The 27,833-nt window shown below is 41.6% G+C and overlaps 5 protein-coding genes and 1 pseudogene across 5 annotated transcripts; 1 reads left to right on the forward strand and 5 right to left on the reverse strand.

Annotated features, from left to right (window-relative positions):
* Position 1: 1 nt before the first annotated feature.
* LOC137905583 (cytochrome P450 2K1-like) lies at positions 2-2,483 on the forward strand (the record flags this gene model as incomplete). The annotated part of the gene is made up of 6 exons (XM_068749828.1): positions 2-85; positions 719-898; positions 980-1,121; positions 1,227-1,411; positions 2,072-2,213; positions 2,296-2,483. Coding segments are annotated over 6 exons (921 nt in total), but the record flags the coding sequence as incomplete, so codon positions are not given.
* A 2,121-nt stretch (positions 2,484-4,604) lies between these two features.
* LOC137905397 (cytochrome P450 2K1-like) lies at positions 4,605-7,949 on the reverse strand (annotated as a pseudogene).
* Positions 7,950-10,082: 2,133 nt separating this feature from the next.
* Positions 10,083-11,231, reverse strand: LOC137905584 (cytochrome P450 2K1-like; the record flags this gene model as incomplete). The annotated part of the gene is made up of 4 exons (XM_068749829.1): positions 10,083-10,271; positions 10,532-10,716; positions 10,827-10,968; positions 11,046-11,231. Coding segments are annotated over 4 exons (702 nt in total), but the record flags the coding sequence as incomplete, so codon positions are not given.
* An 829-nt stretch (positions 11,232-12,060) lies between these two features.
* Positions 12,061-15,060, reverse strand: LOC137905394 (cytochrome P450 2K1-like). Its single transcript, XM_068749631.1, has 9 exons — positions 14,863-15,060; positions 14,518-14,680; positions 14,303-14,452; positions 14,058-14,218; positions 13,097-13,276; positions 12,874-13,015; positions 12,584-12,768; positions 12,331-12,472; positions 12,061-12,248 (listed from the first exon to the last, which is right to left on the reverse strand). Exons 1-9 carry the CDS (start codon positions 15,058-15,060, stop codon positions 12,061-12,063), a joined length of 1,509 nt encoding a protein of 502 aa, XP_068605732.1.
* Positions 15,061-17,290: 2,230 nt separating this feature from the next.
* Positions 17,291-20,958, reverse strand: LOC137905396 (cytochrome P450 2K1-like). The gene is made up of 9 exons (XM_068749633.1): positions 20,761-20,958; positions 20,418-20,580; positions 20,203-20,352; positions 19,958-20,118; positions 18,676-18,855; positions 18,453-18,594; positions 18,163-18,347; positions 17,561-17,702; positions 17,291-17,478 (listed from the first exon to the last, which is right to left on the reverse strand). Exons 1-9 carry the CDS (start codon positions 20,956-20,958, stop codon positions 17,291-17,293), a joined length of 1,509 nt encoding a protein of 502 aa, XP_068605734.1.
* Positions 20,959-23,621: 2,663 nt separating this feature from the next.
* Positions 23,622-26,711, reverse strand: LOC137905395 (cytochrome P450 2K1-like). Its single transcript, XM_068749632.1, has 9 exons — positions 26,514-26,711; positions 26,173-26,335; positions 25,958-26,107; positions 25,713-25,873; positions 24,651-24,830; positions 24,428-24,569; positions 24,138-24,322; positions 23,892-24,033; positions 23,622-23,809 (listed from the first exon to the last, which is right to left on the reverse strand). The coding sequence occupies exons 1-9, from the start codon at positions 26,709-26,711 to the stop codon at positions 23,622-23,624; spliced, it is 1,509 nt and encodes a 502-aa protein (XP_068605733.1).
* Positions 26,712-27,833: the final 1,122 nt, after the last annotated feature.

Raw genomic sequence — 27,833 nt, forward strand, 5'->3', positions numbered from 1 at the left:
GTTCGAATACACAGATCCAGTCTTCCAAGTTATGGTTGAACGGGACCGTGAGCTCATCCACCTGATGGGCTCTGCTTCTGCTCAGGTAATTCTGAATGATGCAATGATCAAAAATAATCCGACACGCTTATACTCTGTTTTGTAAAGTTTTCAGGGTCTCATAATCTCAATCATTTTCTAACAAGTTTCTTCAAAATTGAGTCTGGCATCAGACCATTCGTATCTTTACCAACGGACATGGATCACTAATCTTTGAAGTATCATCATTTTTAAGTGATTCATCTCTTTCCCTGCCTCCTAAATTTTAAATGGCCTGAACTGGACTTCTGTTCTATTATTGTATGAATACTTTAATTTCTCATCCACCTGACTGGTGGGGGGTGGGTGGAATTCTAAATTCCCAGATGGCTAAAATATTAACAGTCATTTGGGTCACACGTTAACAGCTGAGTCAAAAGCACTTTCATGAATTATTTATGCATGCAGACTAACATTACGTTTTTGCATGTTCGGCTATTTAATGACTAGAATGTCTCCAGTCATGTTGAATAACTAATTTGGAACCAAATAAAACCACTCCCCTTTTTACTTCTTTCCAAATATCTATGTTTTATTAAAGTGTTGTTTGAAAGATGGCAGCAGGGATTCAAGACTTCATGACTCTCTCCTTTGCTCTGTTACTCTGATAATGAAGCTGCTGCTTTGTAATCTTTTTCAGATATACAACATGCTTCCATGGCTGGGTCCTTTTATTAAGAACTGGAGGGCCATGATGAAAAATTTTGAGGAAAACAAAGGGGAATTCAAACGCATCATAGCAGATCTGAAGGAGAGTCTGAACCCTGAGATGTGCAGATGTTTCATTGATGCATTCTTGATGCATAAATTAAAACTGGAGGTGAGACGCCCCAACTCCAGTTAATGCTCTTCACAGCTTGTTGTACAAAACATCAATCATTTACTACATGTTTTTTTCTAGGAGTCTGAAATCAAGGACTCACAATATCATGATGAGAACCTGGTCAATATTGTGATGCAACTGTTTGCTGCTGGAACTGACACCACAGCAAACACACTTCAGTGGAGTCTGCTTTACATGGCAAAATACCCTCATGTACAAGGTGAGAAAGCATAATGCTAATCTGAGCAAGCGAATCTCACAAGGAATTTGGTTTAAAGTGCACTGCATTTTTATCAGATTGAGTTCCATTTTCACCCACATCTAGACCAGGTCCAGGAGGAGCTGATCAGGGTGATTGGAAGCCGTCAGGTCCGAGTGGAGGACAGGAAATACCTGCCCTACACTGACGCTGCAATCCACGAGGCACAGAGATTCGCCAACATTGTCCCCATGGCTATTCCTCATAGAACGAGCCAGGACGTCACCTTCCAGGGATACTTCATCAAAAAGGCAAGTTGCCCATAGCAACACGAATTGACATTGACATTTTTTGTCATTCAGTATGTTCTGTGAAAATGGAAAGAAGTACAGCAATACCTTGACATACAAGTATATCCTGGATCGAGCTCGTTACTCAAATATCTCGTTTGTCAAATACATTTTTCTACATATAAAATAACGGAAAACAATTGAATCCGTTCCGGCCGTCTCAAAACACTAAAATCAACGCTAATAACAATGGCTTAAAAACATTATTTCCTATATAGGTACACACACACACACACACACACACACACAATGATATAATAACTAATGTGGATATATTATTAGTTTTACCTTCACGGTAGACTGCTCTTATCAGCAGTAAGCATTATTTACTGTAATTGAACCTTTATTTAACCAGGTAAGTTCATTGAGAACTATTTCCCATTTTCAATAACGACCTGGATCTAAGTTACGTATATTTGGCGGTGGAAGAGGAAGAGGAAGCCAGAGAACCGGAGAGAACCCACGCAGACACGGGGAGAACATGCAAACTCCCCACAGAATGGCTGCAAGTCGGATTTTGAACCTGTGACCTTCTTGCTGTGAGGCAACAGTGCTATCCACTGCGCCACCGTGCTGCCCAAAACCATTTCACATCTGAACAATTTATTTCTGTGCTTCCAGGGGACGTCTGTTTTTGTTCTACTTTCATCTGTCCTGTACGATGAGAGTGAATGGGAGAGCCCACACACCTTCAACCCTTCACACTTCCTGGATAAGGAGGGTAGATTTATCAGAAGAGATGCCTTCTTGCCCTTTTCTGCAGGTACCAAAAACTTCATTAGATCAGATTTTAACTTGTAAGGATAAGATCCAGTTTATTTTGTTACAAGTCTTTGTCCTTGCAGGACGTAGGGTCTGTCTTGGAGAGAGTCTGGCCAGAATGGAACTCTTCCTCTTCTTCACCTCCCTCCTTCAGCGATTTCGTTTCACTGCTCCACCTGGAGTTACAGAGGATGAACTGGATCTCACACCAGTTGCAGGTTTAACATTCTCCCCTCCTCCTCATGAGCTGTGTGCTGTCAGTCGCCACTGACAGAGAACTGCTATAGCTCCTTGTTCTGAGCCTTAATGCCACTGTGGGAGTGGCTTCTGATTTTAGCCTACAGCACTTTATCACATGTAATCACCTGCTCTCTCTCTCTGCTCTATTTCCATCACCTCAAAATTTATTTTTAATGTATGGGAGCATGCATTACTGATCATAAAGACCTTAGCTGTAAACAAAATAAATTCTACTTGTGATTTAAAAAAAAAAAACGTATTTCAAATAAAAGCTAGCATATGTTTGGGCTCTAATATGTTGTGTGCTTTTTTTTGTGAGGGTCACATGAAGCGTAAGCAATATCAGTGTTATATACCGATGTAAACAACTGCAGTGAGAGGCAGAGAAAGTATAGTTCTGGTATTTAATATCAGTTCTCAGTCGCATGTTATATCTGCAGCAAATCAAATCTACCTACGGATACCAATAAAGTAACCTTGAACCTTGGATGTACTGCATTCTTCACTGGACTGGACCGCATACATTTCATACGTCACAATCAATTACGGTAGGCCTGGCCTGCCGGCCCCCATCAGCTGCCTCCGGATTCACACCAGTCATTATTGACATCGTCTCACATCGCATGAATGTGTGATGAGCTCAAAACAAACCCCAATATAGACACAGGGAAAACGGGAGCGACCCTTCAACAACAGTTAACAGCATTTTCTCTTTGCACAGCACGGATTGGGTCATCATCAAACAAAGGGGCGCCGTTTAGAGTATCAGGATTATATCTCCATTCAGTTCCATTCCGTATGGCGTTGCTTTTATCAGGCAATGGTCTCGGATTGCTCTGTAAGATTCACCGCTTGTGCTGGAACACAGCGACGCCTCCAGGTGACTCATCAGGCATGTCAGATTGGGCCAAACGGAGACCGCCAACCATTTGCAGTTGAATTATTTGTGACTGGAGGATCCAGGACCATTCCCAGTCTTAAACCCGGGAAGGAATTCCTGCACACTATCAAATATGCTAACTATTTTTTACGTTTCAATGGGAGACCTTCAACAAAAAAATCATTTTTAAGAATTAATTATTTTTAAATGAGTCTTAATTTTATTGGTGCTGGGGCAGGGCTGTTTAACAAAAAGGCCCTCCTTGTGGCTACTTTTCCCACCTCCTTTCCACTGCTGAAAACAAATCTGACACTGGCTGAAGGGGGCAAAAGAGCCATCTGAAGTAAAATCTTACCTGTATACAGTTAACTAAATGACTAAACTCCTGCTGAGTGAGTTGGGCTTCATGTTTCAACAGGTTCAACTGCATTCTCCCTCAATCCTGAAACGTAAAGCCAGATATGGCTCCTCCTGCAAAAGCACTGCTAAAGAAATAAACCTCACTTCAAACTCAATTCTCCTTCCAACTTGTACAATGGCAGTATTTACAGAGCAGACAAAGACAGCAGACTAGATCTGTGCCTTTCAAGAAAGATACCCTTCATTGTATGTTTAGCTTTCTACAAATACATTTACTTTGTAGGTGTTATTTGCTGAAAACAAGGAATGAGCCTCTTCTGTTGCAATGTTTTCCATCCACCTGCTCCTTCATTTGCATATTGGTACAACCTGCACAGGACTTAGTCAGTAATGAATGTTCTGATTGAATGTTCAATGCCAAGTTGTTTCATATTCCACTTTCAGATCTGGAATCCATGATTGAGACTGAATGAGAGTAGCGTGTGTGTGTGTGTGTTACATGCAGTTAAAAATTAGTTATCTTATCTTATTAGTTATCTTGCTCACAGACAGATGCTGGCGATTACATAACCTCCACCTCTCCTCTGCAGAGGTAATACAAATGATATCGCATACACGTTCACAAAAATAAATCACACAACATATTAAAGTCTGAACATATAGTATGGCACCTTTTATTTAATACGACAATATGCTTATTTTTAATTATAATAATAATTAGGCCCGAGCGCCTATCCTAGGCGTAATTTGAGTTTGTGTTTTCATACCTTAATCATATATTTTATGGTGATAGAAAATAGAGCAGAGAGAGAGAGCAAGTGATTACATGTGATAAAGTGCTGTAGGCTAAAATCAGAAGCCACTCCCACAGTGGCATTAAGGCTCAGAACAAGGAGCTATAGCAGTTCTCTGTCAGTGGCGACTGACAGCACACAGCTCATGAGGAGGAGGGGAGAATGTTAAACCTGCAACTGGTGTGAGATCCAGTTCATCCTCTGTAACTCCAGGTGGAGCAGTGAAACGAAATTGCTGAAGGAGGGAGGTGAAGAAGAGGAAGAGTTCCATTCTGGCCAGACTCTCTCCAAGACAGACCCTACGTCCTGCAAGGACAAAGACTTGTAACAAAATAAACTGGATCTTATCCTTACAAGTTAAAATCGGATCTAATGAAGTTGTTTTACCTGCAGAAAAGGGCAAGAAGGCATCTCTTCTGATAAATCTACCCTCCTTATCCAGGAAGTGTGAAGGGTTGAAGGTGTGTGGGCTCTCCCATTCACTCTCATCGAACAGGACAGATGAAAGTAGAACAAGAACAGACGTCCCCTGGAAGCACAGAAATAAATTGTTCAGATGTGAAATGGTTTTGGGCAGCACTGTTGCCTCACAGCAAGAAGGTCACAGGTTCAAAATCCGACTTGCAGCCATTCTGTGGGGAGTTTGCATGTTCTCCCCGTGTCTGCGTGGGTTCTCTCCAGTTCTCCGGGTTCCTCTTCCTCTTCCACCGCCAAATATACGTAACTTAGATCCAGGTCGTTATTGAAAATGAGAAATAGTTCTCAGTTAACTTACCTGGTTAAATAAAGGTTCAATTACAGTAAATAATGCATTACTGCTGATAAAAGCAGTCTACCGTGAAGGTAAAACTCATAATAAATCCACATTAGTTATTATATCATTGTGTGTGTACCTATATAGGAAATAATGTTTTTAAGCCAATGTTATTAGCGTTGATTTTAGTGTTTTGAGACGGCCGGAACGGATTCAATTGTTTTCCGTTATTTTATATGTAGAAAAATGTATTTGACAAACGAGATATTTGAGTAACGAGCTCGATCCAGGATATACTTGTATGTCAAGGTATTGCTGTACTTCTTTCCATTTTCACAGAACATACTGAATGACAAAAAATGTCAATGTCAATTCGTGTTGCTATGGGCAACTTGCCTTTTTGATGAAGTATCCCTGGAAGGTGACGTCCTGGCTCGTTCTATGAGGAATAGCCATGGGGCCAATGTTGGCGAATCTCTGTGCCTCGTGGATTACAGCGTCAGTGTAGGGCAGGTATTTCCTGTCCTCCACTCGGACCTGACGGCTTCCAATCACCCTGATCAGCGCCTCCTGGACCTGGTCTAGATGTGGGTGAAAATGGAACTCAATCTGATAAAAATGCAGTGCACTTTAACCCAAATTCCTTGTGAGATTCGCTTGCTCAGATTAGCATTATGCTTTCTCACCTTGTACATGAGGGTATTTTGCCATGTAAAGCAGACTCCACTGAAGTGTGTTTGCTGTGGTGTCAGTTCCAGCTGCAAACAGTTGCATCACAATATTGACCAGGTTCTCCTCATGATATTGTGAGTCCTTGATTTCAGACTCCTAGAAAAAAACATGTAGTAAATGATTCATGTTTTGTACAACAAGCTGTGAAGAGCATTAACTGGAGTTGGGGTGTCTCACCTCCAGTTTTAATTTATGCATCAAGAATGCATCAATGAAACATCTGCACATCTCAGGGTTCAGACTCTCCTTCAGATCTGCTATGATGCGTTTGAATTCCCCTTTGTTTTCCTCAACATTTTTCATCATGGCCCTCCAGTTCTTAATAAAAGGACCCAGCCATGGAAGCATGTTGTATATCTGAAAAAGATTACAAAGCAGCAGCTTCATTATCAGAGTAACAGAGCAAAGGAGAGAGTCATGAAGTCTTGAATCCCTGCTGCCATCTTTCAAACAACACTTTAATAAAACATAGATATTTGGAAAGAAGTAAAAAGGGGAGTGGTTTTATTTGGTTCCAAATTAGTTATTCAACATGACTGGAGACATTCTAGTCATTAAATAGCCGAACATGCAAAAACGTAATGTTAGTCTGCATGCATAAATAATTCATGAAAGTGCTTTTGACTCAGCTGTTAACGTGTGACCCGAATGACTGTTAATATTTTAGCCATCTGAGAATTTAGAATTCCACCCACCCCCCACCAGTCAGGTGGATGAGAAATTAAAGTCTTCATACAATAATAGAACAGAAGTCCAGTTCAGGCCATTTAAAATTTAGGAGGCAGGGAAAGAGATGAATCACTTAAAAATGATGATACCTCAAAGATTAGTGATCCATGTCCGTTGGTAAAGATACGAATGGTCTGATGCCAGACTCAATTTTGAAGAAACTTGTTAGAAAATGATTGAGATTATGAGACCCTGAAAACTTTACGAAACAGAGTAAAAGTGTGCCGGATTATTTTTGATCATTGCATCATTCAGAATTACCTGAGCATAAGCAGAGCCCATCAGGTGGATCGTCTCACGGTCCCGTTCAACTATAACTTGGAAGACTGGATCTGTGTATTCGAACCGTCTGCCAGACACAATTCCTGATATAATATTTGAAGCAGCATAAGTCAGAGTCTGGCTGTTGTTGAAGGCTTTACCTGAGAGAAACAGAATGATGTACAGGATTTATAAGGAAAGCATGAAGCATTTGAAGGACAAAGCATTTGTACAGATAATGCTACCTTAGTTTTGTTCAAAGCTCTTAATCAGGTGGTGACATTCCTCAATGATTCGCTCCTCTGTGAGGCTTTTTCCCATCCCAAAATCCCTCAGTGTAGACAAAGCAAAGCGTCTCATTTCTTTCCACCTGTTGCCGTTGGTAAACAATATGCCTGGAAACAAAATGTGTTGCTTTTAGATTTAGAAGAAAAGAAAGTTACCATAAATGTTTCCTCACCATTTCCTTTATTGAGGTCATGGAATAAAGGAATGAAGTCTCTTTCTCCAAACTCTTCAGCATGAGAGACCAGAGCCTGTTTGACTGTCTCGTATCCTGCGAGAACCACCACCTTCTTTGGACCCAAGTAGACGGTGAACACTGATCCATGTGTTTTGGACAGCTGAAAAGGTGGAGGCAGGTACGTTTGAGACTCACAGTATGAAATATATAAAAGCAATTTACTGAAACATCACTGCATAAGGAAGTGATATAACTTGCAAAATACATATAGATTTGATTTCTGTTTACACAATGTAAATAACAACATTGCTTCAGACCAAACAGATTCTCACATTTAGAAGAGAGATGTCGAGTCTTTTGAGATCCACCTGGAGCAGGTTTCCAAGCAGGGGGAGCGGTTTGGGTCCTGGAGGCTCTCTGGTGTTTTCCTTGGAGATGAACGTGGAGTAAAAAATATGCAGGACCAGCAGAACCAGAACCAGCAGCAGGTAAAATGACGTGGAAGACTGGAGGTCGTCAAACATGATCACCTGGAAACTGGCTGCTTTCAGGAACACAAACCTTTCAAGTGAAATGTTGTTCTCACAGAAGAGCACACCCCAAATAAACAACGCAGAAGTGTCTTCTTCTCGCACTAACTTAACCTGAACAGGTTTGCTGACATGCACCTCTTGCTGGAGAAGTAGATGCATCATTTCGGGGAACAAACTTACATGTTCTGAACAGTTTATGCTTTTTTTATTTTAACCCTTATGTTATGTTAAGGGTCAATTTGACCCATTTCAGTTTTCGTGTTGACCAAAGTACTGGTTATCCTTTATTTTTCGTCATACAATTTTGTGACTTTTCCTCATCTTGGGTCATGAACTTGTGTGTAAAATCTGGACACCTTGATGTGTAGTATAATGTCTGTGCAGACTTTGTATACGAATATGATGTTGGGGTCATTTTGACCCGGACACTTTAATGAGGGTAAGAAACTGTTCAGATCCAAAATAAACATTGATGTCTTTTATGTCCTTTATTTAGATTGCCCAATTATTTGTATTTTGACTCCCTCTGAATAGCTATTTTGACACAGAGACCCAGGTGTGAGTAGAGGAGGAACTTTTTCTCCCTTGTCCTTGTCACTGTTCTCATGTCATCTCTTTGACAAACACACCAAAAATGAGCTCCAGAAGGTTTACAGTTGATGCTACTTTGGCTTTAGTGATGCAGAGGAAGAGATTTCAGAGACCGGGGACAATGTTATTGATGATCCAGATTGTCAATTTTCCTCCAATGAGGAGGATTCAGAGGACGAGTCTGCCATTGTCTCTCCATCAGATGAAAACCAAGGAATGCAGCAATAATCATCCACAGAGGGGACATGGGCATCTAAAGTTGGTAATATAAAATGGTCAACAGCACCACACCAAAGCCGAGGTGGACTGTCATCTTCCAATGTCATCAAAAGGACTCCCGGTCCTACAAGATTTGCTGTCACACGAGTCGATGATATTCAATCAGCATTTCAGCTCTTCATATCCCCACCAATAGAGAAGATTATACTGGACATGACCAATTTGGAGGGAAGGCGTGTATTTCAAGAGAAATGGAAGCCACTGGATCAGACTGACTTGCATGCTTACATCGGAATTCTGGTATTAGCTGGAGTCTACAGGTCAAAGGGAGAAGCAACTGCAAGTCTGTGGAATGAAGAGAATGGAAGGCCAATCTTTCGAGCAACAATGTCTCTGGAGACATTTCACATGATATCTCGTGTGATCCGATTTGACAACCGCGACACCAGAGCTGTTGAACATTGAAAATCTGAGGAAATGGAGCAAGTCGAATGAAAAAAAAAAAGTGTTCATGAAGAGGAAAAAACTTCAAATAGTTCTTAAATATAGTGTTGGAATTAAAAATGTATTGTATGTCTCTTTTCTAAATGTTCATATAATCTAAAATGAAGATGTTATTGGTTTAACGCGGTTTTTTTTTACTGTTTTGAGTGGATTTACACAGTGCGGGTCAAAATGACCCTAACATAAACAACGTAATTATTTTTCAACATAATACAAGGGTTAATGTCTTTTGGATCGTGACAAAGATTTTATCAATTGTTCCTGGTAATTTTCCCAACATTTCGTGAATATGTCAATATGATCTTTCTGACAGACAGGTAAACAAAGAAAGCAGAACAAACAAACGCCTGTTGATGCTTTAAAGTCCATGACCTGACCGCAAACTGAATTTATCTGTCTCATCGCTCTCATTTTAGAGCTGTAAACAAATTATATGAAAAATGTACATGGTCTGAATTGATTATAGGTTGTTTAATGAGGCAGCATGCAGGAGTAGCGTGTGTGTGTGTTTGTGTGTGTGTGTGTGCTCGTGCATGCACAGTTATCCAGCCACTTTTCCATTCACAAGAATGAGAAAACACGCTCACACTTTTAGTGGGTACTGATGTGGGGGAAAAAAGAGATAAAGATCTGTTCCTTTTTCCACTTGCATAGAGCATTATTTAATTTAAAAAGAATAGTCATACATTTATAGTTGACAAGATCAGTTTCATGGTACGATACACAATTAGAATGACATAAATTCCCTTTAAAAAAACACAATACAATACACTCCAAAGAAGGTGGTGGTTCTCGCAGGATACAAGACAGTCAAACAGGCTCTGGTCTCTCATGCTGAAGAGTTTGGAGAGAGAGACCTGCAGAAAAGGGCAAGAAGGCATCTTTTCTGATGAGTTTACCATCCTTATCTAGGAAGCGTGAAGGGTTGAAGGTGTGTGGGTTCTCCCATTCACTCTCATCAAACAGGACAGATGTAAGTAGTGGAAATACAGTAGTCCCCTGGGAGCACACGAACAACTTTAGTTGCATCACGGAAATTCTTGGGACACTTTTTTCACTTTTTCAATTGTAATAAAGCATTTTATTAACGTGAATGTATGGCATTAATTATTATGGCCGAAGGGGAAGGTAGACATGCTTTGTCCAGATGAGTAGGAATGGGATCTAATTTGGTCAGTTTCTATTGTTTTTACTAACAATTCATTAACATAAGCACTGCAAGCACTATACTGATTGGTGCAATGCAATGGGTAACTGACCTTTTTGATGAAGTATCCCTGGAAGGTGACGTCTCGGCTGGTTCTGTGAGGAACAGCCATGGGGATAATGTTGGCAAATCGATGAATCTCATGGAGAACAGCGTCAGTGTAGGGCATGTATTTCCTGTCCCACACTTGTACCTGACGCCTCCCTACCACCCTTCTCAGCTCCTCCTGCACCTGGTCTAGATTCAGGGTAAAAATGGAATTCAATCGGATAAAAATGTGGTTACGTTCACTTAAATTCCTTGTGAGAACTGCTCACACAATCAATAATGTGCACTTGCATTTTCACCTTGTATACGAGGATATTTTGCCATCAAAAGTAGACTCCACTTAATTTTATTTTCTGCAGTGATAGTTCCAGTCTGAAACAGATTCCTCACACAGTGGACCAGGCTTACATCATTATATTGTGAATGCCTGATTTCAGATTCCTGGGATAAAATGAAGGAACGATTAATGGTTTTGTTGCCCTTTGGATATAACTGACTGGAGTTGACTGACACCTGACCTCCAGTTTAGACCGATGAATCAGGAACTCGTCAACATAACATCTGGTTTTCCCAGGGATCAGAGTCTCCTTCAGATCTGCTATGATACGTTCTGATTCCTCTTTCTTTATCTCAGCACCCTTCACCAAATCCCTCCGCTTTTTAATAAAAGGGCCCAGCCAAGGAAATATGTTGTACATCTGTAATGGAGCACAGTACAAGCATTTTAATTATTGAAGATTTTAGCATGTCATTTGTTTGACCTAGGAAATCTTGAGCTCCTTGTGCCTCCAGGTAGCGTGGTGTTCGGCAGCGGAGAGGAAAACCCTGCAGAGAGTGATCAACACAGCCCGGAAGATCACCGGCTGCTCTCTGCCCCCCCCTGGATTGTATCGCCAGCTCTCGCTACTTCAGCAGAGCTGCAAACATTGCCAGAGACTCCTCACACCCAGGACACAACTTGTTCAACCTGTTTCCCTCGGGCCCGCGCGACAGGTTGCACAAGAGCAGGACTAACAGACTCAGTGACAGTTTTTTCCCAGAGAGCCATCAGCGCTCTGAACAACAACCAGCACTAAACAACATAACTACTCAGCATGTGCAATTTGTAATGTGAAGGTAAACAATGTGTTGCAAATTAAGTGCAATACCGCCACCTCCCCGACCAGAACTATACTTTCTCTGCCTCTCACTGCAGTTGTTTACATCGGTATATAACACTGATATTGCTTACGCTTCATGTGACCCTCACAAAAAAAAGCACACAACATATTAGAGCCCAAACATATGTTAGCTTTTATTTCAAATACGTTTTTTTTTTTAAAATCACAAGTAGAATTTATTTTGTTTACAGCTAAGGTCTTTATGATCAGTAATGCATGCTTCCATACACTAAAAATAAATTTTGAGGCGATAGAAAATAGAGCAGAGAGAGAGAGCAGGTGATTACATGTGATAAAGTGCCGTAGGCTAAAATCAGAAGCCACTCCCACAGTGGCATTAAGGCTCAGAACAAGGAGCTATAGCAGTTCTCTGTCAGTGGCGACTGACAGCACACAGCTCATGAGGAGGAGGGGAGAATGTTAAACCTGCAACTGGTGTGAGATCCAGTTCATCCTCTGCAACTCCAGGTGGAGCAGTGAAATGAAATCGCTGAAGGAGGGAGGTGAAGAAGAGGAAGAGTTCCATTCTGGCCAGACCCTCTCCAAGACAGACCCTACGTCCTGCAAGGACAAAGACTTGTAACAAAATAAACTGGATCTTATCCTTACAAGTTAAAATCTGATCTAATGAAGTTGTTGGTACCTGCAGAAAAGGGCAAGAAGGCATCTCTTCTGATAAATCTACCCTCCTTATCCAGGAAGTGTGAAGGGTTGAAGGTGTGTGGGCTCTCCCATTCACTCTCATCGAACAGGACAGATGAAAGTAGAACAAAAACAGACGTCCCCTGGAAGCACAGAAACAATGTGGGATGTTTAAATGTCCAAAAGAATTATCGGAACAATATTACAATATTAACATATTTAGCGATCAATTAGGTTTGTCATGGACAACTTACCTTTTTGATAAAGTATCCCTGGAAGGTGACGTCCTGGCTCGTTCTGTGAGAAGCAACGACAGGAACAATGTTGGCGAATCTCTGTGCCTCGTGGATTACAGCGTCAGTGTAAGGCAGGTATTTCCTGTCCTCCACTCGGACCTGACGGCTTCCAATCACCCTGATCAGCTCCTCCTGGACCTGGTCTAGATGTGGGTGAAAATGGAACTCAATCTGATAAAAATGCAGTGCACTTTAACCCAAATTCCTTGTGAGATTTGCTTGCTCAGATTAGCATTATGCTTTCTCACCTTGTACATGAGGGTATTTTGCCATGTAAAGCAGACTCCACTGAAGTGCGTTTGCTGTGGTGTCAGTTCCAGCAGAAAACAGATTCATCACACTATAGACCAGGTTCTCATCATGATATTGTGAATCCTTGATTTCAGACTCCTAGAAAAATACATGTAGTAAATGATTGATGTTTTGTACAACAAGCTGTGAAGAGCATTAACTGGAGTTGGGGCGTCTCACCTCCAGTTTTAATTTATGCATCAAGAATGCGTCAATGAAACATCTGCACATCTCAGGGTTCAGACTCTCCTTCAGATCTGCTATGATGCATTTTAATTCTTCTTTGTTTTCCTTACTATTTTTATTTATATCCCTCCAGTTCTTAATAAAGGGACCCAGCGATGGAAGCATGTTGTATATCTGAAAAAGAGTATAAAGCAGCAGCTTCATTATCGGAGTAACAGAGCAAAGGAGAGAGTCATGAAGTCTTGAATCCCTGCTGCATTCGTTATTTAAAATCAATTAAATCGGGAAACTTTCTGAAAAAGCTGAAAAAGAGTACAATGCAAAACGCTTAACTATTGTAATGCTGTATTTAACTTAAAATTATTTCATTGGCAGTTAATAAATCTCTACTTGCTCTTCTACGTTTATCTAAACAATGCTTTATTAAAATGTGTAAATGGAAAGGAATCAAGTTTAGTAACTGTTCAGTTGGTGCATGCTATGTACACTGCCCCATTATGGGTCCGCTACAAGGAGACCCTGTGCAAACTTCAGGTAGCATATAATGACTGCCTGAGGATATTGCTAAAAAAGCCAAGGAGCAGCAGTGCTAGTAAGCTATTTTGTGACTCAGGACTAAGCACTCTACATGCCCTCTTGAGGAACCTGATGTTTAAGTTCATGTCCCGACTTGATGGGTCCCGAAACAGTATCATATTGATGCTTACAAATCCCAGGTGCAGCTTGGTCAGATATCAATCATAGCTATGGAAACATTGGTATTGGTGTCTGTTAAGACTCTCCTGAATAAGATGATGTTTTGCTGTGTTTTTGTGTTGTATGTTTTTACTATTGGGTCTAGAGCCTGTAATAAAGTTAAAATATATATATATGCAAAAATATAGAACTGCATTCCTACTTACAAGCGATAATACACACAGTAAAATGCATCATTAAAGAATAAATCCTTCTGTACCTGAGCGGAAGCAGAGCCCATCAGGTGGATGGTCTCACGGTCCCGTTCAACCATAGCTTGGAAGACTGGATCTGTGTATTCAAATCTTCTTCCAAACATAATTCCTGATATAATATTTGAAGCAGCATAAGTCAGAGTCTGGCTGTTGTTGAAGGCTTTACCTGAGAGAAACAGAAGGATGTACAGGATTTATAAGGAAAGTAGGAAGCATTTGAAGGACAAAGCATTTGTACAGATAATGCTACCTTCGTTTTGTTCAAAGCTCTTAATCAGGTGGTGACATTCCTCAATGATTCGCTCCTCGGTAAGGCTTTTTCCCATCCCAAAATCCCTCAGTGTAGACAAAGCAAAGCGTCTCATTTCTTTCCACCTGTTGCCGTTGGTAAACACTATGCCTGGAAACAAAATGTGTTGCTTTTAGATTTAGAAGAAAAGAAAGTTACCATAAATGTTTCCTCACCATTTCCTTTATTGATGTCATGGAACAAAGGAGTGATGTCTCTCTCTCCAAACTCTTCAGCATGAGAGACCAGAGCCTGTTTGACTGTCTTGTATCCTGCGAGAACCACCACCTTCTTTGGACCCAAGTAGACGGTGAACACTGATCCATATGTTTTGGACAGCTGAAAAGGTGGAGGCAGGTACGTTTGAGACTCACAGTATGAAATATATAAAAGCAATTTACATAAAGTTCCTGGAGGATTCACTGCATATGGAAGTTATTTAACCACCAAAGTCAGTAAATATTTAAGCATTGGAAATAACATAACACACACACACACACACACACACACACAGTTCTCACATTAAGAAGACAGATGTCGAGTCTTTTGAGATCCAACTGAAACAAGTTTCCCAGCAGGGGGAACGGTTTGGGTCCTGGAGGCTCTCTTTGTTGCTTGGAGCTGAAGCTGGAGTAAAAAAACTGCAGGACCAGCAGCACCAGAACCACCAGCAGAGAGACTGAGGTGGTGGACTGGAAAAGATCTTCAAACATGATCATCTGACAGTTGATCCCTTCGAGGAATATAAATCTTTTGTCCTCACAGCGAGATCATGCTCCACTGTGAAATGGGCCAATAACTCGAGGTTGCTCATATAGTTCCTCTCTGGGCGTGCCTGTTGCTACGCATTAAGAGTGACGAAGGCTACCGTACTTATGGAAGCGCAGGAATGAAGATGCCATTTAAGAATAAAGGTAAATAGGCCCTTACGCCCTGTTAGGCGCTCGGGCCTAATGAACGTGAAGAGTGGGTGTGCATGATGGACGAGTTTAACAAAGCTATCTGATCACAAGTGGAGTCTGTTACTGATGTCCAAACGAGGCTTCCTGAGGCTTTGAGGCATTTTCTAAATAAAACTGAATCTAATTAATCTCATATTTGTTGTTTCTCCTTCTTGCTCTACACTAATAGTACATACTGTGATGTGCGGACTAATGTGTATCACTGTTTGAGTTGTGCATGTACAGGATGTGTTGCTGCCTGATGTGGACTTTTAGCACCCCCCTGTGGATCCTTGCCTGGACAGCACTGGGCGTGGCCCCAGACGCAATTCAGGTGTGGGAGCAGACGCACCTGCTGGTAATCACCGGAAGGAGATAAAGGAGAGTGACGCAACAGACAGAAGAAGGATGACGCCGAAGGGCAGGGAATGGCAAAGGAACGACAGGAGTTCGGCGGAGATCGGCAGAGATCGGCGGGAGATCGGCAGGAGAATGGCAGATGACAGGAGTGGCCGGTGGAGCCTTTGGAGAACCTGAAGTGAATGAAACATTGGCCTGCTGATCTACAGAGCCCTGATGACAGAAGCAAGGGACTCTGACAGGACCAAACCACCCTTCATGAGGAGACCAGGAAAAGAGGCTGGAAATTGCTTCTTTGTGATCGGCGCAGGAGACTTGGACAAGTGGCCGCCCCACGGACGTTCAGGTTTGGGCTGGGCAAAGAAACCGTGAGATAAGCGGCATTTCCGTTTGTTTCAGTTTTGCTTTGATGCCAGACTTTGTGGGTGGTCCGTACGAACCTATAAAAGAAATACTGACTTTCACGTTTTGTCTCTTGCCCCATTCTTCTTGTTACTTTGTGACTTTATCTGTAACAATACGAATATGTATTGTATCTGTATGCAGTATGTTTGTGTATATGTATGTAATGGTTTTGGTGCAATAGGCTTTTGCAGACCATCATAACGTGCATGGATACTCTGGAGGCTTCCCAACTATTTTCCGAAAATGCAAAGACATGGTGGGAGTGGTGGGAGGGGTCTGTCCCTGCCAGTATGCTTGGTTCAGTCCCTGCAGCTCAGTTTATTTGGTGAAGAAATACATTTTGAAGACATATACGCATTTGCTGGTGCAGATTAGGACGGCACACGTATTTTGAACTGGCTGGCGATAGCAGCACAGTCTGCGCTCTTTGTTGTGTCTGATCATTTAATCATTTAATCTCCAACCAACAAACCATCTTCAGCATCTCCAGCCCTGCCTCTGATCCATCTTCCCACCGCCAGTGTCTGAATTCCTTGGGATCTGTGCTGCTGCTGCTTAAACAATTGATTGTTCTTCATTCAACTCTCCGTGTTGAGTCTGAGCACCACAAACCTTCTTGATTTTTATGTTGGATAAAGACTCTTTTTTTTGGTCTCATTCAGGTACTGGATGTGAGTATTCACACGTCACTTTCAGGTTGGCATTTCTGATCTCATTATCAATCATCCTGAAGGGGTGTCATGTAGGATGCTTGGGCAGTCGGATCTCCAGTGCACTGTTTTCGACTTTTGGATCATTGTCTGACCTCAGTTGCGTCTTTTGGACTGCCCTTGTGTTCTGACAATTGCAGACTGAGAACTGATATTAAATACCAGAACTACACTTTCGCTGCCTCTCACTGCAGTTGTTTACATCGGTATATAACACTGATATTGCTTACGCTTCATGTGACCCTCACAAAAAAAAGCACACAACATATTAGAGCCCAAACATATGTTAGCTTTTATTTCAAATACGTTTTTTTTTTTTTAAATCACAAGTAGAATTTATTGTTTACAGCTAAGGTCTTTATGATCAGTAATGCATGCTTCCATACACTAAAAATAAATTTTGAGGCGATAGAAAATAGAGCAGAGAGAGAGAGAGCAGGTGATTACATGTGATAAAGTGCTGCAGGCTAAAATCAGAAGCCACTCCCACAGTGGCATTAAGGCTCAGAACAAGGAGCTATAGCAGTTCTCTGTCAGTGGCGACTGACAGCACACAGCTCATGAGGAGGAGGGGAGAATATTAAACCTGGAACTGGTGTGAGATCCAGTTCATCCTCTGTAACTCCAGGTGGAGCAGTGAAACGAAATCGCTGAAGGAGGGAGGTGAAGAAGAGGAAGAGTTCCATTCTGGCCAGACTCTCTCCAAGACAGACCCTACGTCCTGCAAGGACAAAGACTTGTAACAAAATAAACTGGATCTTATCCTTACAAGTTAAAATCTGATCTAATGAGGTTTTTGGTACCTGCAGAAAAGGGCAAGAAGGCATCTCTTCTGATAAATCTACCCTCCTTATCCAGGAAGTGTGAAGGGTTGAAGGTGTGTGGGCTCTCCCATTCACTCTCATCGTACAGGACAGATGAAAGTAGAACAAAAACAGATGTCCCCTGGAAGCACAGAAACAATGTGGGATGTTTAAATGTCCAAAACAATTCTTGAAACATTATTACAATATTAACGTATAATGATGATGATGATGAATATATTTATGAGATAGAATGTTAGATTACAAGTACAGTCAAACATCCTGTCTAAGAGGAGCATTTCAAAAAAGCCCTTGCGGTCTCGTTTCCGTTGAAAGTCCTTGGTACATAAATCATAGACATTTAACAATACCAATAAAATAAAAATAGATTACTCCACAGATGCAAAATAACAACAAATTAAAAAGACACATAATATGTACAACGTAGGTGGACAAGAAGGGGGTGGGGGATTGATCCGGAGAGAGTCGTGATGACTACAGGTATCTCCGTTTCTGTCCTCCAGAAAGAGTCTGGAGAGCACTTTTGGCATATTTAGCATAGCATATTTAGCTATCAATTAGGTTTGTCATGGGCAACATGCCTTTTTGATAAAGTATCCCTGGAAGATGACGTCCTGGCTCATTCTGTGAGAAGAAATTACAGGAACAATGTTGGCGAATCTCTGTGCCTCGTGGATTGCAGCGTCAGTGTAAGGCAGGTATTTCCTGTCCTCCACTCGGACCTGACGGCTTCCAATCACCCTGATCAGCTCCTCCTGGACCTGGTCTAGATGTGGGTGAAAATGGAACTCAATCTGATAAAAATGCAGTGCACTTTAACCCAAATTCCTTGTGAGATTTGCTTGCTCAGATTAGCATGATGCTTTCTCACCTTGTACATGAGGGTATTTTGCCATGTAAAGCAGACTCCACTGAAGTGTGTTTGCTGTGGTGTCAGTTCCAGCTGCAAACAGATTCATCACACTATTGACCAGGTTCTCCTCATGATATTGTGAGTCCTTGATTTCAGACTCCTAGAAAAAAACATGTAGTAAATTATTGATGTTTTATACAACAAGCTGTGAAGAGCATTAACCGGAGTTGGGGCGTCTCACCTCCAGTTTTAATTTATGCATCAAGAATGCATCAATGAAACATCTGCACATCTCAGGGTTCAGACTCTCCTTCAGATCTGCTATGATGCATTTTAATTCTTCATTGTTTTCCTTAATATTTTTCATCATGGTCTTCCAGTTCTTAATAAAAGGACCCAGCCATGGAAGCATGTTGTATATCTGAAAAAGATTACAAAGCAGCGGCTTCATTATCAGAGTAACAGAGAAAAGGAGAGAGTCATGAAGTCTTGAATCCCTGCTGCCTTCGTTCAAACGCTTTCATTAAATATAGTTATTTAATATCAATTAAATTGGGACATTTTCTGAACAAGCTGAAAAAGAGTACAAAATAAAGTGAACAGCAGTATTTTGCTCTTACAAATAAAAGGAAATAACAATGTTTGAGGTGGTTAATAAAACAACAACCTAAACCACAAATAAGGTGTCCTGAGTTTTAGCTTTTCTTTCTTGTAGTGAAAAAGGAAGAAAATGCCCAAATGCAGCAGGCTATTCAAATGTAAAATTATCAGTCTAAAATAACTTGCAACAGCTGACAGGACAAAGGCTGCTAAAAGTCAAGCATTCTACAAAAAGTCAACGGGTAATAACAATAATTAACATGGAACAAGTGATTGTTCTCACAGACTTATTGCAGTCACTTTTACATTAGTGGAAGGTGTTTGTTTTTTTTGATAAACAAAACCATGTCTGCTTTTTCACCAGACAGTCAACTTCTTTTCTCATCTACTACATGTCCCGCCAAGCTAAACAGGCGCTCGCTGTCAATGCTTGTGGATGGGGTGGAGATAGGCTGGGGCAGGTAGGCAGACCTGCCAGTGATCTCATGGCAGAGCAGAAGCAGACAGTGTCTGACCTTCAGACATTTGCGGAGGTAGATAAGATCGGTGGATAAGATCGGTTTCGTATGTAGGAATCGGTCGGTACATGCTTAGTTCCATGTAAAGATTATGTAAAAATACAGTTATTTGAGTTATTGAATATTGGTTTTATTTTTATTTGTATTGTTAATTGTCGATGATTTATGTACGAAGGACTTTCAACGGAAGCAAGACCTTAAGGGCTTTTTTGAAATGCTCCTCTTAGACAGGATGTTTGACTTTATTTGTACTGTAATACATGCTACTGTGTGACTGTACTTGTACTCTAACATTCTGTCTAATAAATATATTCATCTTCATCTTCAAACTACTTTCCTATTCATTCAAGTGATAATACACACAGCAATGTAAAATGCATCATTAAAAAATAAATCCTTCTGTACCTGAGCGGAAGCAGAGCCCATCAGGTGGATGAGCTCACGGTCCCGTTCAACCATAGCTTGGAAGACTGGATCTGTGTATTCAAATCTTCTTCCAAACATAATTCCTGATATAATATTTGAAGCAGCATAAGTCAGAGTCTGGCTGTTGTTGAAGGCTTTACCTGAGAGAAACAGAATGATGTACAGGATTTATAAGGAAAGTATGAAGCATTTGAAGGACAAAGCATTTGTACAGATAATGCTACCTTCGTTTTGTTCAAAGCTCTTAATCAGGTGGTGACATTCCTCAATGATTCGCTCCTCGGTAAGGCTTTTTCCCATCCCAAAATCCCTCAGTGTAGACAAAGCAAAGCGTCTCATTTCTTTCCACCTGTCGCCGTTGGTAAACAATATGCCTGGAAACAAAATGTGTTGGTTTTAGATTTAGAAGAAAAGCAAGTCACCATAAATGTTTCCTCACCATTTCCTTTATTGATGTCATGGAACAAAGGAGTGATGTCTCTCTCTCCAAACTCTTCAGCATGAGAGACCAGAGCCTGTTTGACTGTCTTGTATCCTGCGAGAACCACCACCTTCTTTGGACCCAAGTAGATGGTGAACACTGATCCATGTGTTTTGGACAGCTGAAAAGGTGGAGGCAGGTACGTTTGAGACTCACAGTATGAAATATATAAAAGCAATTTACATAAAGTTCCTGGAGGATTCACTGCATATGGAAGTTATTTAACCACCAAAGTCAGTAAATATTTAAGCATTGGAAATAACATAACACACACACACACACACACACACACAGTTCTCACATTAAGAAGACAGATGTCGAGTCTTTTGAGATCCAACTGAAACAAGTTTCCCAGCAGGGGGAACGGTTTGGGTCCTGGAGGCTCTCTTTGTTGCTTGGAGCTAAAGCTGGAGTAAAAAAACTGCAGGACCAGCAGCACCAGAACCACCAGCAGAGAGACTGAGGTGGTGGACTGGAAAAGATCTTCAAACATGATCATCTGACAGTTGATCCCTTCGAGGAATATAAATCTTTTGTCCTCATAGCGAGATCATGCTCCACTGTGAAATGGGCCAATAACTCGAGGTTGCTCATATAGTTCCTTTCTGGGCGTGCCTGTTGCTACGCATTAAGAGTGACGAAGGCTACCGTACTTACGGAAGCGCAGGAATGAAGATGCCATTTAAGAATAAAGGTAAATAGGCCCTTACGCCCTGTTAGGCGCTCGGGCCTAATGAACGTGAAGAGTGGGTGTGCATGATGGACGAGTTTAACAAAGCTATCTGATCACAAGTGGAGTCTGTTACTGATGTCCAAACGAGGCTTCCTGAGGCTTTGAGGCATTTTCTAAATAAAACTGAATCTAATTAATCTCATATTTGTTGTTTCTCCTTCTTGCTCTACACTAATAGTACATACTGTGATGTGCGGACTAATGTGTATCACTGTTTGAGTTGTGCATGTACAGGATGTGTTGCTGCCTGATGTGGACTTTTAGCACCCTCCTGTGGATCCTTGCCTGGACAGCACTGGGCGTGGCCCCAGACGCAATTCAGGTGTGGGAGCAGACGCACCTGCTGGTAATCACCGGAAGGCGATAAAGGAGAGTGACGCAACAGACAGAAGAAGGATGACACCGAAGGGCAGGGAATGGCAAAGGAACGACAGGAGTTCGGCGGAGATCGGCAGGAGATCGGCAGATGACAGGAGTGGCCGGTGGAGCCTGTGGAGCCTGTGGAGCCTGTGGAGAACCTGAAGTGAATGAAACATTGACCTGCTGATCTACAGAGCCCTGATGACAGAAGCCAGGGACTCTGACAGGACCAAACCACCCTTTATGAGGAGACCAGGAAAAGAGGCTGGAAATCGCTTCTTTGTGATCGGCGCAGGAGACTTGGACAAGTGGCCGCCCCACGGACGTTCAGGTTTGGGCTGGGCAAAGAAACCGTGAGATAAGCGGCATTTCCGTTTGTTTCAGTTTTGCTTTGATGCCAGACTTTGTGGGTGGTCCGTACGAACCTATAAAAGAAATACTGACTTTCACGTTTTGTCTCCTGCCCCATTCTTCTTGTTACTTTGTGACTTTATCTGTAACAATACGGATATGTAGTGTATCTGTATGCAGTATGTTTGTGTATATGTATGTAATGGTTTTGGTGCAATAGGCTTTTGCAGACCATCATAACGTGCATGGATACTCTGGAGGCTTCCCAACTATTTTCCGAAAATGCAAAGACATAGTGGGAGTGGTGGGAGGGGTCTGTCCCTGCCAGTATGCTTGGTTCAGTCACTGCAGCTCAGTTTATTTGGTGAAGAAATACATTTTGAAGACATATACGTATTTGCCGGTGCAGATTAGGACAGAACACGTAATTTAAACTGGCTGGCGATAGCAGCACAGTCTGCGCTCTTTGTCGTGTCTGATCATTTAAACACATGAGAGGCAAATATCCAATTTCTGCTCTACTTTGTTCATAACACGATCATGAGTTTGGGCCAAGCACTGACCCATTGCATGGAGATGATGGATGGAAGACTGTGTTAAACCCACTCGTCTGTGTACTTCAGCAACTATTGGTGCCTTGAGGCAGAACTTGTGATTAGTTTACCATTTAAAATGTTATGAAAAAGGGCATGGATGCCTCGTGAAGACTAAAATTTTATGACTCCTGCACAAATGAGACCCAAACATCACTGCTCTCTCTGGTGATTTTGCTCATACTCTCGATTTAGCTTCTAACTCTTTAATCAGCGCTTCACCTCTATCCAATAGCAACTCCACATGCACCCTTCTGCTGAGCTTACATGTTGATGCCTTTCACTTAATCTTCCACTGCTCTCCTGTCGTTCTTTCATGCTTTCATTGTTTACAACTTTCATCTCCAACCAACAAACCATCTTCAGCATCTCCAGCTCTGCCTCTGATCCATCTTCCCACCACCAGTGTCTGAATTCCTTGGGATCTGTGCTGCTGCTGCTTAAACAATTGATTGTTCTTCATTCAACTCTCTGTGTTGAGTCTGAGCACCACAAACCTTCTTGATTTTTATGTTGGATAAAGACTCTTTTTTTTGGTCTCATTCAGGTATTGGATGTGAGTATTCACACATCACTTTCAGGTTGGCATTTCTGATCTCATTATCAATCATCCTGAAGGGGTGTCATGTAGGATGCTTGGGCAGTCAGATCTCCAGTGCACTGTTTTCGACTTTTGGATCATTGTCTGACCTCAGTTGCGTCTTTTGAACTGCCCTTGTGTTCTGACAATTGCAGACTGAGAACTGATATTAAATACCAGAACTATACTTTCTCTGCCTCTCACTGCAGTTGTTTACATCGGTATATAACACTGATATTGCTTACGCTTCATGTGACCCTCACAAAAAAAGCACACAACATATTAGAGCCCAAACATATGTTAGCTTTTATTTCAAATACGTTTTTTCTTTTTTAAATCACAAGTATAATTTATTTTGTTTACAGCTAAGGTCTTTATGATCAGTAATGCATGCTTCCATACATTAAAAATGAATATTAAGGTGATAGAAAATAGAGCAGAGAGAGAGCAGGTGATTACATGTGATAAAGTGCTGTAGGCTAAAATCAGAAGCCACTCCCACAGTGGCATTAAGGCTCAGAACAAGGAGCTATAGCAGTTCTCTGTCATTGGCGACTGACAGCACACAGCTCATGAGGAGGAGGGGAGAATGTTAAACCTGCAACTGGTGTGAGATCCAGTTCATCCTCTGCAACTCCAGGTGGAGCAGTGAAACGAAATCGCTGAAGGAGGGAGGTGAAGAAGAGGAAGAGTTCCATTCTGGCCAGACTCTCTCCAAGACAGACCCTACGTCCTGCAAGGACAAAGACTTGTAACAAAATAAACTGGATCTTATCCTTACAAGTTAAAATCTGATCTAATGAAGTTTTTGGTACCTGCAGAAAAGGGCAAGAAGGCATCTCTTCTGATAAATCTACCCTCCTTATCCAGGAAGTGTGAAGGGTTGAAGGTGTGTGGGTTCTCCCATTCACTCTCATCGAACAGGACAGATGAAAGTAGAACAACAACAGACGTCCCCTGGAAGCACAGGGAAAATGTAATGTATTAAATATTGGAACCAAAAGACACACACACACACACACACACACACACACACACATATGTTGCTATGAACAACTTGCCTTTTTGATGAAGTATCCCTGGAAGGTGACATCCTGGCTCATTCTATGAGGAATAGCCATGGGGCCAATGTTGGCGAATCTCTGTGCCTCGTGGATTACAGCGTCAGTGTAGGGCAGGTATTTCCTGTCCTCCACTCGGACCTGACGGCTTCCAATCACCCTGATCAGCTCCTCCTGGACCTGGTCTAGATGTGGGTGAAAATGGAACTCAATCTGATAAAAATGCAGTGCACTTTAACCCAAATTCCTTGTGAGATTTGCTTGCTCAGATTAGCATGATGCTTTCTCACCTTGTACATGAGGGTATTTTGCCATGTAAAGCAGACTCCACTGAAGTGTGTTTGCTGTGGTGTCAGTTCCAGCAGAAAACAGATTCATCACACTATAGACCAGGTTCTCCTCATGATATTGTGAGTCCTTGATTTCAGACTCCTAGAAAAATACATGTAGTAAATTATTGATGTTTTGTACAACAAGCTGTGAAGAGAATTAACCGGAGTTGGGGCGTCTCACCTCCAGTTTTAATTTATGCATCAAGAATGCATCAATGAAACATCTGCACATCTCAGGGTTCAGACTCTCCTTCAGATCTGCTATGATGCGTTTGAATTCTTCTTTGTTTTCCTTAATATTTTTCATCATGGTCTTCCAGTTCTTAATAAAAGGACCCAGCCATGGAAGCATGTTGTATATCTGAAAAAGATTACAAAGCAGCGGCTTCATTATCAGAGTAACAGAGCAAAGGAGAGAGTCATGAAGTCTTGAATCCCTGCTGCCTTCGTTCAAACGCTTTCATTAAATATAGTTATTTAATATCAATTAAATTGGGACATTTTCTGAACAAGCTGAAAAAGAGTACAAGATAAAGTGAACAGCAGTATTTTGCTCTTACAAATAAAATGAAATAACAATGTTTGAGGTGGTTAATAAAACAACAACCTGAACCACAAATAAGGTGTCCTGAGTTTTAGCTTTTCTTTCTTGTAGTGAAAAAGGAAGAAAATGCCCAAATGCAGCAGGCTATTCAAATGTAAAATTATCAGTCTAAAATAACTTGCAACAGCTGACAGGACAAAGGCTGCTAAAAGTCAAGCATTCTAAGGTCTAAAGGTCAACGGGTAATAACAATAATTAACATGGAACAAGTGATTGTTCTCACAGACTTATTGCAGGCACTTTTACATTCGTGGCAGGTGTTTTTTTTTTAATGAACAAAAGCATGTCTGCTTTTTCACCAGACAGTCAACTTCTTTTCTCATCTACTACATGTCCCGCCAAGCTAAACAGGCGCTCGCTGTCAATGCTTGTGGATGGGGTGGAGATAGGCTGGGGCAGGTAGGCAGACCTGCCAGTGATCTCATGGCAGAGCAGAAGCAGACAGTGTCTGACCTTCAGACATTTGCGGAGGTAGATAAGATCGGTGGACAAGATCGGTTTCGTATGTAGGAATCGGTCGGTACATGGTTAGTTCCATGTAAAGATTATGTAAAAATGCAAAACTACTTTCCTATTTATTCAAGTGATAATACACACAGCAATGTAAAATGCATCATTAAAGAATAAATCCTTCTGTACCTGAGCGGAAGCAGAGCCCATCAGGTGGATTGTCTCACGGTTCCGTTCAACCATAGCTTGGCAGACTGGATCTGTGTATTCAAATCTTCTTCCAAACATAATTCCTGATATAATATTTGAAGCAGCATAAGTCAGAGTCTGGCTGTTGTTGAAGGCTTTACCTGAGAGAAACAGAATGATGTACAGGATTTATAAAGAAAGTATGAAGCATTTGAAGGACAAAGCATTTGTACAGATAATGCTACCTTCGTTTTGTTCAAAGCTCTTAATCAGGTGGTGACATTCCTCAATGATTCGCTCCTCTGTGAGGCTTTTTCCCATCCCAAAATCCCTCAGTGTAGACAAAGCAAAGCGTCTCATTTCTTTCCACGTGTTGCCGTTGGTAAACACTATGCCTGGAAACAAAATGTGTTGGTTTTAGATTTAGAAGAAAAGCAAGTTACCATAAATGTTTCCTCACCATTTCCTTTATTGAGGTTACGGAATAAAGGAGTGATTTCTCTCTCTCCAAACTCTTCAGCATGAGAGACCAGAGCCTGTTTGACTGTCTTGTATCCTGTGAGAACCACCACCTTCTTTGGACCCAAGTAGATGGTGAACACTGATCCATGTGTTTTGGACAGCTGAAAAGGTGGAGGCAGGTACGTTTGAGACTCACAGTATGAAATATATAAAAGCAATTTACATAAAGTTTCTGGAGGATTCACTGCATATGGAAGTTATTTAACCACCAAAGTCAGTAAATATTTAAGCATTGGAAATAACATAACACGCACACACACACACACACACAGTTCTCACATTAAGAAGACAGATGTCGAGTCTTTTGAGATCCAACTGAAACAAGTTTCCCAGCAGGGGGAACGGTTTGGGTCCTGGAGGCTCTCTTTGTTGCTTGGAGCTGAAGCTGGAGTAAAAAAACTGCAGGACCAGCAGCACCAGAACCACCAGCAGAGAGACTGAGGTGGTGGACTGGAAAAGATCTTCAAACATGATCATCTGACAGTTGATCCCTTCGAGGAATATAAATCTTTTGTCCTCACAGCGAGATCATGCTCCACTGTGAAATGGGCCAATAACTCGAGGTTGCTCATATAGTTCCTTTCTGGGCGTGCCTGTTGCTACGCATTAAGAGTGACGAAGGCTACCGTACTTATGGAAGCGCAGGAATGAAGATGGCATTTAAGAATAAAGGTAAATAGGCCCTTACGCCCTGTTAGGCGCTCGGGCCTAATGAACGTGAAGAGTGGGTGTGCATGATGGACGAGTTTAACAAAGCTATCTGATCACAAGTGGAGTCTGTTACTGATGTCCAAACGAGGCTTCCTGAGGCTTTGAGGCATTTTCTAAATAAAACTGAATCTAATTAATCTCATATTTGTTGTTTCTCCTTCTTGCTCTACACTAATAGTACATACGAATATGTAGTGTATCTGTATGCAGTATGTTTGTGTATACGTATGTAATGGTTTTGGTGCAATAGGCTTTTGCAGACCATCATAACGTGCATGGATACTCTGGAGGCTTCCAACTATTTTCCGAAAATGCAAAGACATAGTGGGAGTGGTGGGAGGGGTCTGTCCCTGTCAGTATGCTTGTGCCTCCTCATAGGTATATATCGACAGACTTTCAGTATCTAAAAGACATACCTACTACATGCAAACTCACAGTCATTGATCTGGATCCAGATGAGACTGGTGTGTGGTGTGATGTGTGATCTCGGCATATCATTGTATAATATTTGTCCATATTAAATCACAAAGACCAAAGAAATAAATAAATAATCAACTTGACTTGTTCAAGTTTGATTGAAGAAGTTTCACCTCTCATCCAAGAGGCTTCTTCAGTTCTGAGAGACTTGTAGAGAGTTTAGATACTTAAACTCCTGTTGGAGCAGGAAATAAAGAATGGACCGAAACCACCAAGGCAATCAGCCTCCCCAGGGGTATTAGCATTTCCTTTATGAGTGCTAATGCTCCCCGGAAGTCATGAAACCTCCAGTTTGAACTGGAGAAACCATCCCTGACCAGAGGAGGAGGATTAAGACACCATCTATTAGCAACATACAATGCTGTATTGACCTCTGTCCACAAATTCCACAACCCCCCCCCCCCCCAGCCA

This window comes from Brachionichthys hirsutus, chromosome 16, assembly GCF_040956055.1.
Source record: "Brachionichthys hirsutus isolate HB-005 chromosome 16, CSIRO-AGI_Bhir_v1, whole genome shotgun sequence".
Taxonomy (NCBI): domain Eukaryota; kingdom Metazoa; phylum Chordata; class Actinopteri; order Lophiiformes; family Brachionichthyidae; genus Brachionichthys; species Brachionichthys hirsutus.

What these genes read in the sequence shown, in the direction of transcription:
- LOC137905394 (XM_068749631.1), bottom strand. Translation starts at nt 15,060, where the DNA reads ATGATCATGTTTGAAGATCTTTTCCAGTCCACCACCTCAGTCTCTCTG. An exon ending in TGGGCTCTGCTTCCGCTCAG is followed by an intron (nt 13,277 to 14,057) that starts GTACAGAAGGAT and finishes ACTCTTTTTCAG; the next exon opens with ATATACAACATGCTTCCATC. An exon ending in CTTCTTGCCCTTTTCTGCAG is followed by an intron (nt 12,249 to 12,330) that starts GTACCAACAACT and finishes TTGTCCTTGCAG; the next exon opens with GACGTAGGGTCTGTCTTGGA.
- LOC137905396 (XM_068749633.1), bottom strand. Translation starts at nt 20,958, where the DNA reads ATGATCATGTTTGAAGATCTTTTCCAGTCCACCACCTCAGTCTCTCTG. An exon ending in TGCATAAATTAAAACTGGAG is followed by an intron (nt 18,595 to 18,675) that starts GTGAGACGCCCC and finishes GTTTTTTTCTAG; the next exon opens with GAGTCTGAAATCAAGGACTC. An exon ending in AAAATACCCTCATGTACAAG is followed by an intron (nt 18,348 to 18,452) that starts GTGAGAAAGCAT and finishes ACCCACATCTAG; the next exon opens with ACCAGGTCCAGGAGGAGCTG.
- LOC137905395 (XM_068749632.1), bottom strand. Translation starts at nt 26,711, where the DNA reads ATGATCATGTTTGAAGATCTTTTCCAGTCCACCACCTCAGTCTCTCTG. An exon ending in GAGCTTTGAACAAAACGAAG is followed by an intron (nt 25,874 to 25,957) that starts GTAGCATTATCT and finishes TGTTTCTCTCAG; the next exon opens with GTAAAGCCTTCAACAACAGC. An exon ending in TGGGCTCTGCTTCCGCTCAG is followed by an intron (nt 24,831 to 25,712) that starts GTACAGAAGGAT and finishes AATCTTTTTCAG; the next exon opens with ATATACAACATGCTTCCATG.